The 15,167-nt window shown below is 50.8% G+C and overlaps 1 protein-coding gene across 2 annotated transcripts; it reads left to right on the top strand.

The window, feature by feature from the left end:
- Positions 1-468: 468 nt before the first annotated feature.
- Positions 469-13,350, top strand: Tmem222 (transmembrane protein 222). Of its 2 annotated transcripts, none has more exons than XM_052177626.1 (6): positions 469-771; positions 8,101-8,185; positions 9,364-9,395; positions 10,581-10,677; positions 10,911-11,008; positions 12,498-13,350. In XM_052177626.1, exons 1-6 carry the CDS (start codon positions 578-580, stop codon positions 12,583-12,585), a joined length of 594 nt encoding a protein of 197 aa, XP_052033586.1. In that variant the 5' UTR covers positions 469-577; the 3' UTR covers positions 12,586-13,350. The 2 variants fall into 2 exon arrangements, with proteins under 2 accessions (XP_052033586.1, XP_052033584.1); XM_052177624.1 differs by lacking the exon at positions 10,911-11,008 and adding an exon at positions 10,758-10,888 and having other exon boundaries at positions 510-771.
- The last annotated feature ends 1,817 nt before the right edge of the window (positions 13,351-15,167 follow it).

Genomic DNA, 15,167 nt, shown 5'->3' with positions numbered 1-15,167 from the left:
ACGTGCACTCCCCCCAGGCCCAAGGCAAACACCATTATCATTACAACGCTGCATGTGTTTCTCTCACATCCACACCAAGATTTTAGTTTGACGTTCCTTTACACCATCACGTAACAGACTATTATATAACTCATGCCACAGACTAACAAGGACAAAGGAAATCTAAAAAGACTTGTGTTTGAGTCGTGGCTCATTTCAGTTTTAAGAGCCATCGTCTCTTATTTGTAACCTGGGGAAAACAACTAAATTTGTATGTCTAATCAGTTTATGGACAGTAGTGATAATGAATATCAAGTACTTGGCACCTAAGAAGTGATCAATAAATAGTGCCTGCACCACGTGCCAGCATACTGAACCGCGGTTGGTTGTCGGTTCCTAGCGCTAGACTGAGAGCTTCCTGAGGTCCACATAAATGCTCCGCTACAAACGCGGGAAAGACGCTAAACTAGCCGGGCCCAGAAGGACAAGGCACCAATTCCCGGAGGGAAGATAGACCAAGCGGACCCCACCTCTCGGAAGTGACGACACAGGGGCGAGCGGCGCCACGGCCGGCCTTCCCGAGCGGGGCGCGCGCAGGATGGCGGAAGCGGAAGGGAGCTCTCCGCTCCTGTTACAGCAGCCGCCACCCCCTCCTCGGATGGCGGAAGTAGAAACGCCGACGGGGGCCGAGACGGACATGAAGCGGTACCACGGGTCCGGTGGTGTCGTCATGGACGTGGAGCGGAGCCGCTTCCCTTACTGCGTGGTATGGACACCCATCCCGGTGCTCACGTGAGTCTCTTCCGGTGTCGCCGCAAAGTCGGGGAGGGCCGGAGCACCCTCCGGTGTGCCGTTCTAGCTTTTTATTCCCCAAACTTACAGCAACCCTTACTCCGGGCCAAGCTGGCCCCCGGTCCCTAGAACTCCCGTCACCTGTGAGGTCCGCGGTCCCCTTGGATGTGGAGCATATTTCCGGCCGTGGTCCCCCTGGTCTAATTGGGGAGGAGGATAGGTGTAGATCGGCAGCAAAGATCAGGTAATTAGCACGCCCTTAAGCTGCAAGTGTACAGAAAAGACCCTTATCCATTGTCTGAAAAGACATCTTCATTCATTCACTGGTTTTTTTTCCCCTTCACTCATTGAGCGAATGAGTGCGGACTTGTCATCTGCTATGTACAAGACGTTTTGCCTTTAGAAGCAAAAGTGAGAGTTTAATTGAGGCCACACTGGTTCGTCGAATGTCAGCATTGGGAGGTCCATGCTAACGTTTTGCCCCCTACATCATCTGAGTTGCAAAGCAGTATCAGCTATCTAGGTGTCTGCCTCCCAGTGGAAGAATGCAGCTTACTGCCCTCCTACCTTAGCCCTAGCAGTCCGGACAGTTTACAAGCTTGATTTTCTGAAGTAAGAAATCCCCTTCCCCCATGGTGAAGCTGAGTTTCTTGTAACATTGTCTTGGTCAGTTGACTACCCCAGCAAGAAGATACCCAGAAGCCAATTAGTTCACTGACTAATATAACTTGCCTTTTTTTTTTTTTCCCTTAAAGGTGTGTTTATTTTATGTACGTGAATACTCTGTCGCTGTCTTCAGACACACCAGAAGAGGGCATCGGATCCCATTACAGATGGTTGTGACCACCATGTGGTTGCTGGGAATTGAACTCAGGACCTCTGGAAGAGCTGTCAGTGCTCTTAACCACTGAGCCATCTCTCCAGCTCATAACTTGCCTTTCAGCTATGGCGTTATACCTCTCACCAGAGGAGATACATTTTTTTTTTCCTCTATCAAAACCAGCCACTAGGCATGGTGATCCATACCTTTAATGCTAGCACTTGGAGGCAGAGGCAAGCAGATGTCTGTGAGTTGGAGGGCAGCCTGAACTATATGCTAGGAATTCCAGGCCAGCCAGGTATACATAGTGAGACCCAATCTGAAACAAACAAACAAAAACTAACAAAAAATACAACCAACAAACAAAAAGGGCCAAGTTATGTGGAGAAGGTATCATTTTTAGCCTCAAATGTTTCTGATCTTAAAATCACTTTAATCTTTTGGTTTTTGTATTTTACTGGTTTTGAGACAAGATCTTGATATGTAGCCCAGGTATTTATTGTGTAGCCTGCCTCAGACTTCCGTGTTATGGGACTACAGCTGTATACTACTTCATCCATCCAATGACCCTAATTTTTCAGTTATGTAAAGCTGCTTAGGTCCAGGTAGATGGCTGGATCAGTTAAGTGCTTTCTGTGTAAATAACCTGAGTGTGAATCCCTGTCACCCATATAAAAAACTTGATGCAGCAGTGCCTTCATTGCCTGAGATCCCAGAGCTGAGGAAGTGGAGGTGAGAGCTCTCTGAGACTGGCTGGCTACCTACTCTTGTCAAGTCTTGTCCTGCTCTGATCTCCCTGTCACAGACATGAGGGTTCCCACATCTGCCCCTATATCTGCACACACCTTCAGCAACATTACATAACTGTGCCATTACAAAAGTTACTTTGTCCCCTGTCCCTTCTGCGGAGTGGGAGTCGGGGAGGCATACTGTCTCAGAAAGGAAGGGGCGGGGCTGTGCATAGTGATGATAAGAACCTGTATTCCCAGCTCTCAGCAGGCAAAGCCAGGGTGGGTTCCTGCTGGGGCCTAAATCCATGATATGTGGATAAGAGCACTTGTTGCTCTTGCAAACAATTCCCAGAGCCCTCTGGTGGTACACAGCCATCTGTACCTCCAGTTCCAGGAGCACTGATGGCAGAGGGCAAACATGCAGTACATGTACATCCATGTATCGTGCAGGCAAATATTTATATAAGTAAAATCAGACAGATAAGTAAAACTAGAAAAAGTCAAAGCCTCGAGTCGAGGCACTGTGGCTCACACCACTGTCCTGAGAACACTCCAGGAGGTTAAAGTAGGAGGGGCTCTGACAGTTTTGAGGCCGTCCTGGAGGAAGGCCCAATCTAGAGGCCTTCCAGAGGTGTGTGCAGATGTAGGGGCAGATGTGAGAACTCTCATGTCTGTGACAGGGAGATCAGAGCAGGACAAGACTTGACAAGAGTAGGTAGCCAGCCAGCCTCAGAGAGCTCTCACCTCCACTTCCTCACCTCCACCTTCCAGAGGAAGGTCCAATCTAGGGTTTCAGAATTAGACACTGGATCCAAAAAAAAAGTTTTATTAAAAAACCTTACAATGCGTGCTTGTTAATTCATTAAATGTTCCTCTAACAGGTTTGCTAACTGACTCCTTGTGGTGTGTAGTAGCAGCTGGTAAAGCCTAGATGTCCGATGTGCAGTGGCAAGGCGTGTTCTGAAGTGTTGATGGGAGGGGCAGAGGGTAAACAAATAATAGACAAGAGTAGATGCGGAGTAGAGCTGTGAAGAGAATGAGCTGTCCCTGTGAAAGCGGCCGCGTACTCAGGTGGCCATGTTATTTGTGTGGAAACCAGTCGTGCTTGCCGAGTTGGCCTTTTCCTCATTTCTTCTTAAAGAATCCCTTGTGTGTGTTAGGAATACTCTGGCCAGCAGAGGACAACATTCAGGAGTCAGTCGTCTCCTGCTGCGTGTGAGTCAAGCTCGGGTCTTCAGACTTGGCAACAGGTGCCTTTATATACTGAACCATTGCATCCCCTTATTTTTGGGAATATTATGTCACAGGACGTCACAGTCCTCGGTCCTCTGTTGAGAAATGGTAGCAACATGAGGTGGAGACACACAGTTCTCCATTGTCTAGACTAGAAGTAGCTGGCGTCTCGGTTCTCTTGAGATCTGTGTTCATAAGACATGAGTAAGCATGTTCCTGGCAGAGGGCTCGCCCCTCAGCGACAGGACAGGGGACAAATTAACTTTTGTAGTGACACAGTTATGTGATGTTGCTGAAGGTGTGTGCAGATGTAGGGGCAGATGTGGGAACTCTCATGTCTGTGACAAGGATATCAGAGGGGAAACTGAGTCCATGACCTGTCCACCTCTTAGTGATAGCTGCTGCTAGTAATAAAAACAGCTAAACATTTCATGCACCCTGTCACCCAGTCCTTACATCGACCTGTATCAGTAGCTGAAAGCAGGCATTGAGGCATGCAGCTCCAGCATGAGCAACGAACAGGCGCACTAAGCCGGTCCTGAGGAGAGACAGCAGTTCCCCCAGCTCGGGAGCTTGTGTTGGAGGAACTGACAGGCTACGTCGAGAGGTGCTTCCCTAGGCTTCGCTAGGCGTCTCTCCAACCTTCATCCCCACTTCCATCGGCCATCAGCAGCCGTGATGTTGATGAGTGCCACTCGTGCGCAGGGTCCCTGACAGGTGGAAGGAGTCTGGATCAGGAAGAGCTGGACTGGGTTCTGAGAGGCCAGCATTGTCTCCCACAGTTCTTGATGTACGCCCTCCGTTCGCTGTGGATCCTCAGGGCTTACCAACTCTGTCAGTCAGGGAGTGACTATTCACCAGCCCCCCCCCCCCAATCGCTGAGCACCCCACACGTGAGCAGCGTTCTCCATAGACTGTGAGCAATAGCCCCTCAGCAAAGTACTTGTTCGTCTGCAGAAAGGTGGAAATGAAGAAAGTGCTCTAGCCTGCGCAAAGCGCCATCTGAAACAAGCAGGGCTTGCCTGTGCTCTTTTAGGGGGGTTGAGACAGGGTCTCTGTGTAGTCCTGGCTGTCCCGGAACTCACTATGTATACCAGACTGTCCTTGAACTCAGAGAGATCCACCTGCCTCTGCTAACTTCACTCCCCCCTAATTTGCATATAGAGCAATCTAATGTGAGTTTGGGGAACAGTGTGACTTTCCAATATTCCAATGAAATGGCTATGCAGAGTGCTTGCCTTCAAACATGAGGACCTGAGTTCAAGTCTCCCAAGCCCAGCAAAGGTGGGCATGGGACTGGTCCTGTAATCCCAGTGCTCCTGGGGTGACATAGCAGACACAGGAGATTCTCCAGATGTTCACAGGCAGCTAGCCTGGAGCACACAGCAATGAGATCCTGTCACAAGACAGAAGGCAAAGCAACACCCAAGGTTGTCTCTCTTTATACCTCCACATATTCCAGCACACACACACATATACACACGAGGAATGTAATGGTCAGATCGGGATGAACTGTGTATCCATTACCTCAGCTGTCACTTCTCTGGGTTGAGAAGATTCAGAACCCTCTCTTGGCTCTTTTGAAGTCCACAACTAATTGTCAGTTACAGTCACCTTACTATGCTGTAGAATATTGGAAAGTGTCCCTCCTATCCGTCATCCCCTCTACCCTCAGTGCCGTGGACGATTGTCCATCACTCTGCTGATAGGGAGATTGGAGCAAGTGCTGAGCCAGGCACCGCCTCAGGCTACAGTAGTAAGGAGTGTGAGGATTTCATTGATGAGTTTTAGTGCAGCGATATGATGAAGAAAATAAAGTAAAGCAGGGTGATGGGTCTGGAGCTCCGTCTATGGTCGTGTGTGTGTGTGTGTGTGTGTGTGTGTGTGTGTGTGTGTAGGCAGGATTGTGATAGGGGCAAGTGGGGGGTGGGGGGGAACGCGCAGGGATCCAGCTCTTGAAGCTCTTAAAGTCTAGGGACGGACTGGAGAGCTGGCTCAGTGGTTTAGAGCCCACACTGCTCTTGCAGAGGACCCAGATTCGGTTCCCAGCACAACATCCTGTGGCCCACACTTAGAACCCCTGCTGCAGGGAGCAGATGCCTTCTTTGGCCTCTGAAGGCACCTGCACTCATGCTCCACACGGCATACACGGATATACAAGTATTTACATAAGTAAAGATTAATGTTGAAAAAAAGAAAATCTCTTCCTTTTAGAGACAAGACAAACCTATGGCTATTGGACTGAGACTGGCAAACGGCTCGGCAGAGAAGCACCTATGATTCCCTAGTCAAGGCTGATCTGGGGCTGGGACTTGAGCAGCAGCCTCTACAGTGGCCGCCTCCTGCCTTCCCTTCCCCACCACTGCCCCTCACTCTTTGGGCTGTGTGCCAAGCAGCTTACCTCCTGCGCCATCTTACCAGCCCTACACATCCACCCTGTTCTTAACCGTCCTTCTTGAAGGGCTACTTACATAATATAAGGTACACAAATCCTAGGCATGTAGTTCGGGGAAGCTTTTATGGTTTTCTTTCTTTTTCAACTTATGGGCTGGAGAAACAGTTCAGCGCTGAAACCCGTACTGTTACAGAGTGCCCAGCACCTGTGTCAGGAGGCTGACGGCCCCTGTAGGCCCAGCTCCAGTGGGTCCAGTCCTTGTGAGCACCCATGCGTAATCAATCACATGCAGACACGTAATTTAAATACTGTGACATTTTCTTCATTTTATTATTTGTGTGTGTGTGTGTGTGTTCAGGAGTGAGTGTGTCACAGTGCACATGTGGGGGTCAGAGGAGAGCTCTATGGAGTTGTTTTCCCCTTCTACTGTGTGAGTCCCAGGGATCATACTGGGTGATCAGGCATGGAGGCAGGCACCCTCTGCGCTGAGCCATTTGCAAGCCCCAGTTCATAGTCATAGGTTTGTCTTGGCTTCTTTGGAACACAGAACAGTACTGCATTTTATGCTCTTGGGTAAGGCTTTCTTCAGGCACACACTCTCGAGACTCTATCCCATATAGCAGCAGTGTGCTTTTCGAAGTTACATACAACTATTGCACGGCTAGGCCAGTTTTGTTTTCATGTCAGACATTGTGTGTGTGTGTGTGTGGTGGGTTTTTTTTTATTATTATTGTTAGTATTGTTAGTATTGTTAGTATTATTATTATTATAAGTACACTGTAGCTGTCTTCAGACACTCCAGAAGAGGGGATCAATTCTCATTATGGATGGTTGTGAGCCACCATGTGGTTGCTGGGAATTGAACTCGGGACCTTCAGAAGAGCAGTCAGTGCTCTTAACCACCAAGCCATCTCTTCAGCACTGTGGAGGTTGTCTTTAAAGAATGTTATTTTTGTATTATGGGTGTTTAGTCTGCATGTACATATGCACACTGCATGCGTGTCTGGTGCCCACAGAAGTCAGAATAGAGTGTCACATCCTGTGGAATGGAGTGACGGAGCTACCATGTGGATACTTGGAACTGAACCCAGGGCTTCTGCAAGAACAGCAAGTGCTCTTAGTGGATAAGCCATCTCCAGTCCCATTGCTTTTGGGATTGGGTTTTTTTGGGTTTTCTTTGGATTTGGTTTTTTCTTTTTGTGTTTTTGAGACAGGGTTTCTCTGTGCAGCCCTGGCTGTCCTGGAACTCACTCTGTAGACCAGGCTGGAACTCAGAAATCCGCCTGCCTCTGCCTCCCAGAGTGCTGGGATTACAGGCGTGCACCACCACCGCCCAGCTTTGGGTTTTTTTTGAGACAAGACCTCACTATGTAGACAAGGCAAGTGCTGGAATTACAGGCATATACCAGCCATGTCCAGCTCAGTGGAGTTTTGTTGTCTTTTTTAAAATTTCACTTTGAGATAATTTACATATAACAAAAAGGTATACTTTTTTTCCATTTTATGTGTATGGGTGTTTTGCTTGCATAGTTGTCTGAGCAGTACACCTGCCTGGTGTCCACAGAGGCCAAATGGTTGTGAGCTGCCATGTGGGTGGTTGGGGATTGAATCTAGGTCCCCTAGAAGAGCAGTGAGGTTTTTTGAGACAGGGTTTCTCTTTGTAGCCCTGACTGTTCTAAAACTCACTCTGTAGATCAGGCTGGCCTCGAACTCAGAAATCTGCCTGCCTCTGCCTCCCAAGTGCTAGGATTAAAGGCCTGCGCCACTACTGCCTGGCAAAGGTACACCTTTTAAGAGCACAGTTCAATCAGGATTTTTGCTTTTTACGATGCCAGGGTTCAAACCCAAGTCCTTGTATATGCTAAGCAGGTTCTGAGGCGACTATGTTTTTGTACATCCTCAGAATAGAGTTCCTGAAGTATGGCTTACAAAGCCTGACGGTTTTCTGTGAGAGAGCTGTTTTATCTTCCCAGTAGAGATCCGGCTGCTCTGCATTCTGTGCTGCAGATGATGGTCCTTCCTCAGTGGTAGCCCTGGGGACCTCCCTTCTGTGACTCACCATGGACACTGTTTCACATGCATTTCTGTCGCATGGCCTAACTGGGTGGCAGACCTCAGCTCTGTCCTTTTGCTGCTGTGTTCTCCTGCAGGTGGTTTTTCCCCATCATCGGCCACATGGGCATCTGCACGTCCACCGGAGTCATTCGGGACTTCGCTGGCCCCTATTTTGTCTCGGTGAGTCCCCAGTTTGCCCTGTCCTGGAGAGACTCCAGACTCACATAGAAGGCTGGCCTGGGCCCAGGATGTCACACAGAACTCTCCCCCGGGCCCTAGCCTTCTGCCCCTCGCCAGCGTTTGATCCATTTCCTTCTCTTGCCTCCAGGACAGGCCAGGAGGGCAGTGGCCAGAGGAATCTTAAGTAACTGGTTCAGCCCTCTGTCCTGGGTACCAAGACATGGGTAGGGGTTAGAGGCAAGAGTGGAGTCAGACCATCCTGGAACCACATCTCTGGACCTTCAGAAGGTGGGAGCCAAGGTTGGGGGCCAGGGGAGGCTGACATGGTTCCCATGGTGGGGATCTTAGAATGAACCACTGTGTTCTCAAATCTGCTTCCTAGTTCAGGGGGCTCTCTCTAGATGAGCACATGTATTTGCCTATTCTCAGGTGGCCAGAGCTGAAGAGGTGACGACATGGCCCCTTTATATTAGCAGCTGTTTGGGCCATCCTAAGAGGACAAGGCCTATTGCTATACACCTGATACTTTGACTAGCTGAGCATAACAGTCCATGCTTCTAATCCTAGGACTGGGGACTCTGAGGCAGGAGGAGTACCAAGAGCTCATGGCTAGCCTGAGCTATGTAGTGAGTACAGGTCAATGTGGGGTACATAGTCCAACAAAACACAACAAAGCCGGGTGGAGTAGCTCACATACTCAGTCCCAGCACCCAGGAGGCAGAGACAATGACTTCAAGACCATCCTGGTCTCCATAGAGAGTTCCAGGACAGCCAGGGCTAGACTGAGAGACCCTGTCTCAATATATAGAGAGATGATATTTCTGGGGGTGGGGGTGGGGTGTTGCATAAGGAGTCTAGGACTCCCCACAGTCTCCCCTCAGAAGAAAGTCCTGGGGTCTAGCCTCCTCTCGCCTGCACTGAAGATGCCCCACTCCAGGCCTCACGTGCACTCTCACTGTGGTGCTGAGAGTCAGAACCCTGAGGATGGGGAGGGCCAGAGAAGGCCCTGCACGCTCACCCTCCTCCTGCCCGCAGAGCAGCTGCGGGGACCCCACCACAGTCCTGCAGTGCTGCGGCTCTGCCGTCCCTTCTAAGTCACTGCCCTTCAGCCACTGACGCGGGGTGTTAGCAGACTGGATGTAGTTTCTCTACTGACTCCTGCTCTCGTCTCTCAACAGGAAGACAACATGGCCTTTGGAAAGCCTGCCAAGTAAGTGAGTGCCTTCACGCCTAGCTAGGGTAGGCTGTTCCCTCTCAGAGCCACAGGCAGGCCCTTAGGAGCCAGCGGGAGCCGGCACCCTGAGCGCCCTATACCAAGCACCGAGTCAGTCTCTGTCTGGTCTTGGGCAACGTCACACAGTTAGGAAGCACCACATCTGTCTTCCTGTGTGACCCAGAGCACTTCTTCCCCTTGGCAACACCCCAAGAATGATCATCTCCTGTACATATTGAGACAGGGTCTCTCAGTCTAGCCCTGGCTGTCCTGGCTGTCTGTGGAGACCAGGCTGGCCTTGGGAAGCGGACCACTTAAGGAATAGGAGGCTGCTTGGTGCGCCATTGCATCTTTCTATTTGGAAGGCTGGCTTGTAAGTCAGGCCCTCAGAGCACGTCAGGGTGACACTCAGGTCTGCCTCTCCTGCCAGTCTGTCCCTGTCACTGTGTTTTCTCCTGAGCTCCAGGATTGCTTGCTCCCACGGCCCCAGCTGACCTAACACTCTTCCGTCAGCCTAGACTCAGGTGTCTCCTGTTCTCAGCCAGTCACGTTGCCATGACACATGCCATTGAGTGGGTGGCTCATCAACAACAAACGTGTCACATCTTTGGAGACTAGGAGGGCCAAGATGAGATGCTGGGGTGACATGGCTGGCTCATGCGGTCAGCACATGAAGAAAGGGACGAGGGTCTCTGAGGCCTTTCCACCCACAAAGGGAGTTCCTCAGGAGTTCAGATTTCAACAGAATAGGGGGACAGACATCCAGACCACAGCACCCTGGTCCTGCCTGGTTGTTGTCTGCTCGTGTGTCACTTCCTGGGGAGATGTAAACAGATTGTTCACACTGCTTGTGCCCAAATCAATCTTTGTGACCTTCCCTAAATTTACAGTTATAGCTTACAGAACCCTGGGAAAGGGCCTTGAGACTCGTTTCAGGAGTTTTCTGAGCCCTTTGAATTTTAACTTCCTGAGTCACAGGAGCTCCCCCTTTTCCCTCCAGAAGAGAATGTTTCAAGTGGAAGGAAGTAGCCACACTACACTAGACCTGGACCTGGTTGTGTCCCGTGTCCCCATCCCCCCATCCCCCACAGCCTTGGGCACCCCAGACAGGGAACATTCATAAAGTAGAAAGCTGCAAAGGGACTGAGCCAGTGCCCCAGAACAGCCGCCCTTTCCTTTCAGGTTCTGGAAATTGGACCCTGGACAGGTCTATGCTAGCGGGCCCAACGCGTGGGACACGGCTGTGCATGACGCCTCTGAAGAATACAAGCACCGCATGGTAGGTGGGGGCTGGGCTCAGAGGGTCTGCGTGTCCACCCCACCCCACCCCTACCTACCCAGCTGCTCTTGTGTCTCCAGCACAATCTCTGCTGTGACAACTGCCACTCACACGTGGCTTTGGCCCTGAACCTGATGCGTTACAACAACAGCACCAACTGGAACATGGTGACACTCTGCTGCTTCTGCCTGATTTATGGGAAGTATGTCAGGTGAGCTGTCTTCAACCTGCAGGATCCTGGAAAGGCTGTCACTGGATTCCTTCAGTCACTAGGGACAGTTGGAACAGAAACTGAGGTCCTGGAGCAACTGAGTTCCTGGTGGAGAGCAAGGTGACTGTCCCAGAGTCCTGCTCCATGTGGGTTCCCAGCTGGCTTGTCACTTGCTCACGGCCGGGTTCCAGTTAGCCACTGCTGGGCTCCAGCTGGCCTGGTGAAGGACTGCAGTGGTTCCAGCCTCTAGGGAAGCTTTGAGTCTGCGGGTGCTCACAGGAGATCCTCTTGGATGCTATTACCCACCTCCATAGGCTCCTCCCCCCGCCTGTTTGTCAGGCAGGCTTCTGGACAGCTGGCCTCACAGTGCAGCCTCAGGACCAGTGAGGCTGACGTCCTTCCCAGCCCACACTAAGAACTAATGGCTGGGTGAATTCCCTGTATCCCACAGCAGAGCCCAGACCTAGAAACCATCTCACACACTGGATGCCGTGGCACACACTTTTAATCTCAGCACTTAGGGGGTAGAGGCAGGTGGATTGCTGAGTTGGAAGCCCGCCTGTCTATAGAGTGAGTTCCAGGAGAGCCTGGACAGAGAAACTCTGTCTTGGAAGCAAACAGAAAGCATCTTATACTTGAGCTGGCCTCCGCCCCAACTTCCTTTATTTTTTTGGTTTTTTCTTTTTTCTTTCTTTTTTTTCTTTTTCTTTTTTTTTTTTGATTTGTTTTTTTTTTTCGAGACAGTGTTTCTCTGTGTAGCCCTGGCTGTCCTGGAACTCACTCTGTAGACCAGGCTGGCCTCGAACTCAGAAATCCTTCTGCCTCTGCCTACCAGAGTGCTGGGATTATAGGCGTGCACCACCACTGCCCGGGAAGCTTTTTTTTGTTTGTTTGTTTGTTTTTTCGAGACAGATTTTCTCTGTGTAGCCCTGGCTGTCCTGGAACTCACTTTGAAATCTACCTGCCTCTGTCTCCCAAGTGCTGGGATTAAAGGCATGAGCCACCACCTCCCGGCCTTCTTTTTTTTTTTAATATTAATTTTATATGCATTGGTGTTTTGCCTGCATATATGTCTATGTGAGAGTGTCAGATCTTGGAATTACAGTTGTGAGCTTCCCGTGGGAATGCTGGAAGTAGTCAGCACTCCCAATTGCTAAGCTGTCTCTCCAGCCCTTTCCCAACTTTGTTCTTAATTATACTTATCAAGACCTTCTAGAAGGGAAACTCAGGGGACTTCTGTGTCCCTAAGGCTTTAGAAAAGGACATAACACAGGTCTGAGGCAGAGCCAGGGTTGAGTTCAGGTCCTGATAAGCTCCTGCCCTGTGAGTGAGTAGCCATATCTCATGAGCTGACATTACGTCTCAGTGGATCTTCCCTTAGCTAGAACTTCCTGTCAGGAGTGCTTGTAGATCAGTGAGACCCAGCCTGTGCGCTTCTTTAATGGCCTCCATAGTATTCATCCGACCAGGCCCGTCTCTTGACTCACCAAGTTGAGGGATAAGTCCCAGGAGGCCGTAGGAACCTAAATCCTGTCAGGGTTGGGGAAGGAGGGTTTCTGGGCCACACCCCTGCTCACCTGACCCTGCGCTCTGCCCTTCTCCCCATCAGTGTTGGAGCCTTCGTGAAGACCTGGCTGCCCTTTGTCCTTCTCCTGGGCATTATCCTGACCGTCAGTCTCGTCTTCAATCTGCGGTGATGGCTTTCAGATGGTCTAAGCCTACCAGATCTGAGGAGGCCCCTGCCACTCGCCCCCTTTGGTCCCAATTCTTTTATCCCTACCCCTCAGGCAGAGTTGCCTCCTGGGTTGGAAGTAGGGTCAGGATTTGGACAGAAGTGCTGAGGCTGAGCACCTGATGAGGCCATGAGGCCACTCGGAGCCTCCTCGTCCTCTCCCTGGGCCTGAGACCTCACCTTTGTGGCATCCCATTGCCATCCTGGGAAGGCCGTCTCTCCTTTAGAGCGTCTCCAGCCACCATCACGGGGCTACTCTTCCCAGACCCAGGGCACAGTGAGGACGAGAACCCACCAGGCAGAGCAGTGGTCAGAACTGGATTTGAAGCTGTTTTCTGGCTGGTAGTTGTGTTCCACAGTAGGGTGTTGTGTTATAAGATGTGCTACATGCCAAGAGACTTGCAACTCTCTTTGCTGGCCTCGAATGGACTGGGAGGGCTGGCTGTGCTCTTTCTGTGCCAGTCAGAGCCGCACTTCGTGCAGAGTGGGTCTTCTGTGAGTCAGGAGATGTGAATCCCACATGAATCCCACTCTTCCAGCCCAGGAGGCTTCATGCTGGGGAGAGAACCCTATAGGTCCAAAATGTGAGTAACTTATCAGAGCAGCTGGTGCCCCTGATTGGCGGGGTCTGCTTCCGTTGCTACAGTGGGCCCTGTGCAGCCTGCCTTCCCCTGGTCCACAGGCTCCTTTATAAGGGGCTCCCTGGCAGGAAATAAAGTTTTAAGTCTAAGTGGTGTCTGTCATTTTCTTCTTCTGTGTGCCCTGATTTCTTAAGCTCATATATCCCTGGGGACTTGGAGCAAAGAGATCTGGCTGGTGACACCATGCCCAAGTCTTTCCAGCTGGATTCTGCCACTGTGCAGGGTGTGGGAAGTCCCTGCCATCCCATGTTCCAAACTCCCTTCTAGAAGGACTCTCATCTTCCCTGCTGGGAAAAACTTGGCATTGGGGCTGGACCCATAGACTGCTCTGAAGTGACCTTCCTCAGCTGGAATGCAACGTTGGGGTCAGGCAGAGAGGAATGGCAGCCCGTAGCCCTTCTCTGTGTGGCGGCCATATTGAACTCCCGTTGTTTACCCCTTATCCATGTCATTCGTCTGCTTGCTCCTTGGTGCCTCTTCCTGCGGCCCCCAGCGCTCTCTTGTGCTCCCCACCACCGCCCCTGGTCCTTTGCTTTCCCCCAAGGCCCAGCTTAAAGGCTGTTTCCAGGACAGCACTTGACTCGGGCAGAGCCTGGTGTCTAGCATGGCCTTGGGTTCCACCCCCAACCCCAGCCGGAGTTAGAGTGCTGCGCTGTTATGTAACCTCCCCTGCCTTTTAAGGCAGTCACTATCAGTCACGTGACACTGAGGAAATAAGCGCCCATGTAGCTTGTCCAAGCTTGAAGGAAGCAAGAGTGGCTCAAAAGCCAGCAGAGCCCCACCCAAGAAAGGACACTTGGGCCTGAAGAGTGACAACACTGGGCACCTTCTAGGGTGCCAGAGGTGGGAGGAGGGCTGCAAGCTGCAAGCGCACCCCTGGGAAGGAGGATGCCACTCCTCCTGCAGGAGAGACTTGACTACTTCCACCTGGGACAGCATGTGTGTAAACATGTGTTTTCACTGAGCTGCCTCCATCACACATGTACTTTCTAAGAATCTAGGGAGTTCACTCAATGGTGGTGAAAATCTAGGAAGGATTTTTTTCCTCTCTCTTTTTTTTTTTTTTTTGGAGACAAGATTTCTTTGTTTGGCCTTGGCTGTCCGAGAACTTGCTGTAAAGACTAGGTTGGCCTTGAATTCAGAGATGTGCCTGCCTCTGCCTCCCAAGTGCTAAAATTAGAGGTGTGCAACTAGCTTAAAAATAATTTATTAGCCAATTTAGATAAGGAAAAAGAAACTGAAAATAAGACAAAAACAAGTGAGGGTGAGAGTCACAGGTCAGAGGTTGGGAGTCCAGGTTGCTCTCCGAGGGAATGGGGAACTCCCAGTCCCGACATTGACTGTGCCTCGTGAGCTTCAAGAGAGGCATGGGGCTGGGGTATCAGTCAAGAGCAGAAGTTGGATGTTCTTCCCCAGGTCACAGGTCCGACTCCCAACTCCCACCCCATCCAGTACCTCACCCCATCCAGAACTCTGATTCAAGGGACCCAGAGCCCTCTTCTGGCCTCTACAGGCGCCAAACACATCTAATGCACAAACAGAACATCCCTACACAAAACATTTCAAAGCAAGCAAGCTCGAGGGCCAACAACATGCTTGGCGTACAGGCTGAGGGCACTTCACCACCAAGGCTCATGAGCTGAGCTCAGCTCCTAGAACTAAAAGTGGAAGGAGAAATTGACTCCTGCAAGGTCCTCTGACCTCCATATGCATAACACAGTATGCACACAGATAAAGTGTAAAAAAGTTATTTTAAAAATGGGCTAAAGGCCAGGTGGTGGTAGTGCCTACCTTTAATCCCATTACTTGGAAGTCAGAGGTGGATTCTGAGTTGGAGGCCAGCCTGGCCTACATACAGAGTGAGTTCCAGGACAGCCAGGGCTGCAGAGAAACCCTATCTGGGGGG

This window comes from Apodemus sylvaticus, chromosome 3 (genome assembly GCF_947179515.1).
Source record: "Apodemus sylvaticus chromosome 3, mApoSyl1.1, whole genome shotgun sequence".
Taxonomy (NCBI): Eukaryota; Metazoa; Chordata; class Mammalia; order Rodentia; family Muridae; genus Apodemus; species Apodemus sylvaticus.
The sequence above is the reverse complement of the archived record's forward strand: the minus strand, read 5'-3'. Positions and strand labels throughout refer to the sequence as shown.

What these genes read in the sequence shown, in the direction of transcription:
- Tmem222 (XM_052177624.1), top strand. Translation starts at nt 578, where the DNA reads ATGGCGGAAGCGGAAGGGAGCTCTCCGCTCCTGTTACAGCAGCCGCCA. An exon ending in CTGGCCCCTATTTTGTCTCG is followed by an intron (nt 8,186 to 9,363) that starts GTGAGTCCCCAG and finishes GTCTCTCAACAG; the next exon opens with GAAGACAACATGGCCTTTGG. An exon ending in GCCTTTGGAAAGCCTGCCAA is followed by an intron (nt 9,396 to 10,580) that starts GTAAGTGAGTGC and finishes CTTTCCTTTCAG; the next exon opens with GTTCTGGAAATTGGACCCTG.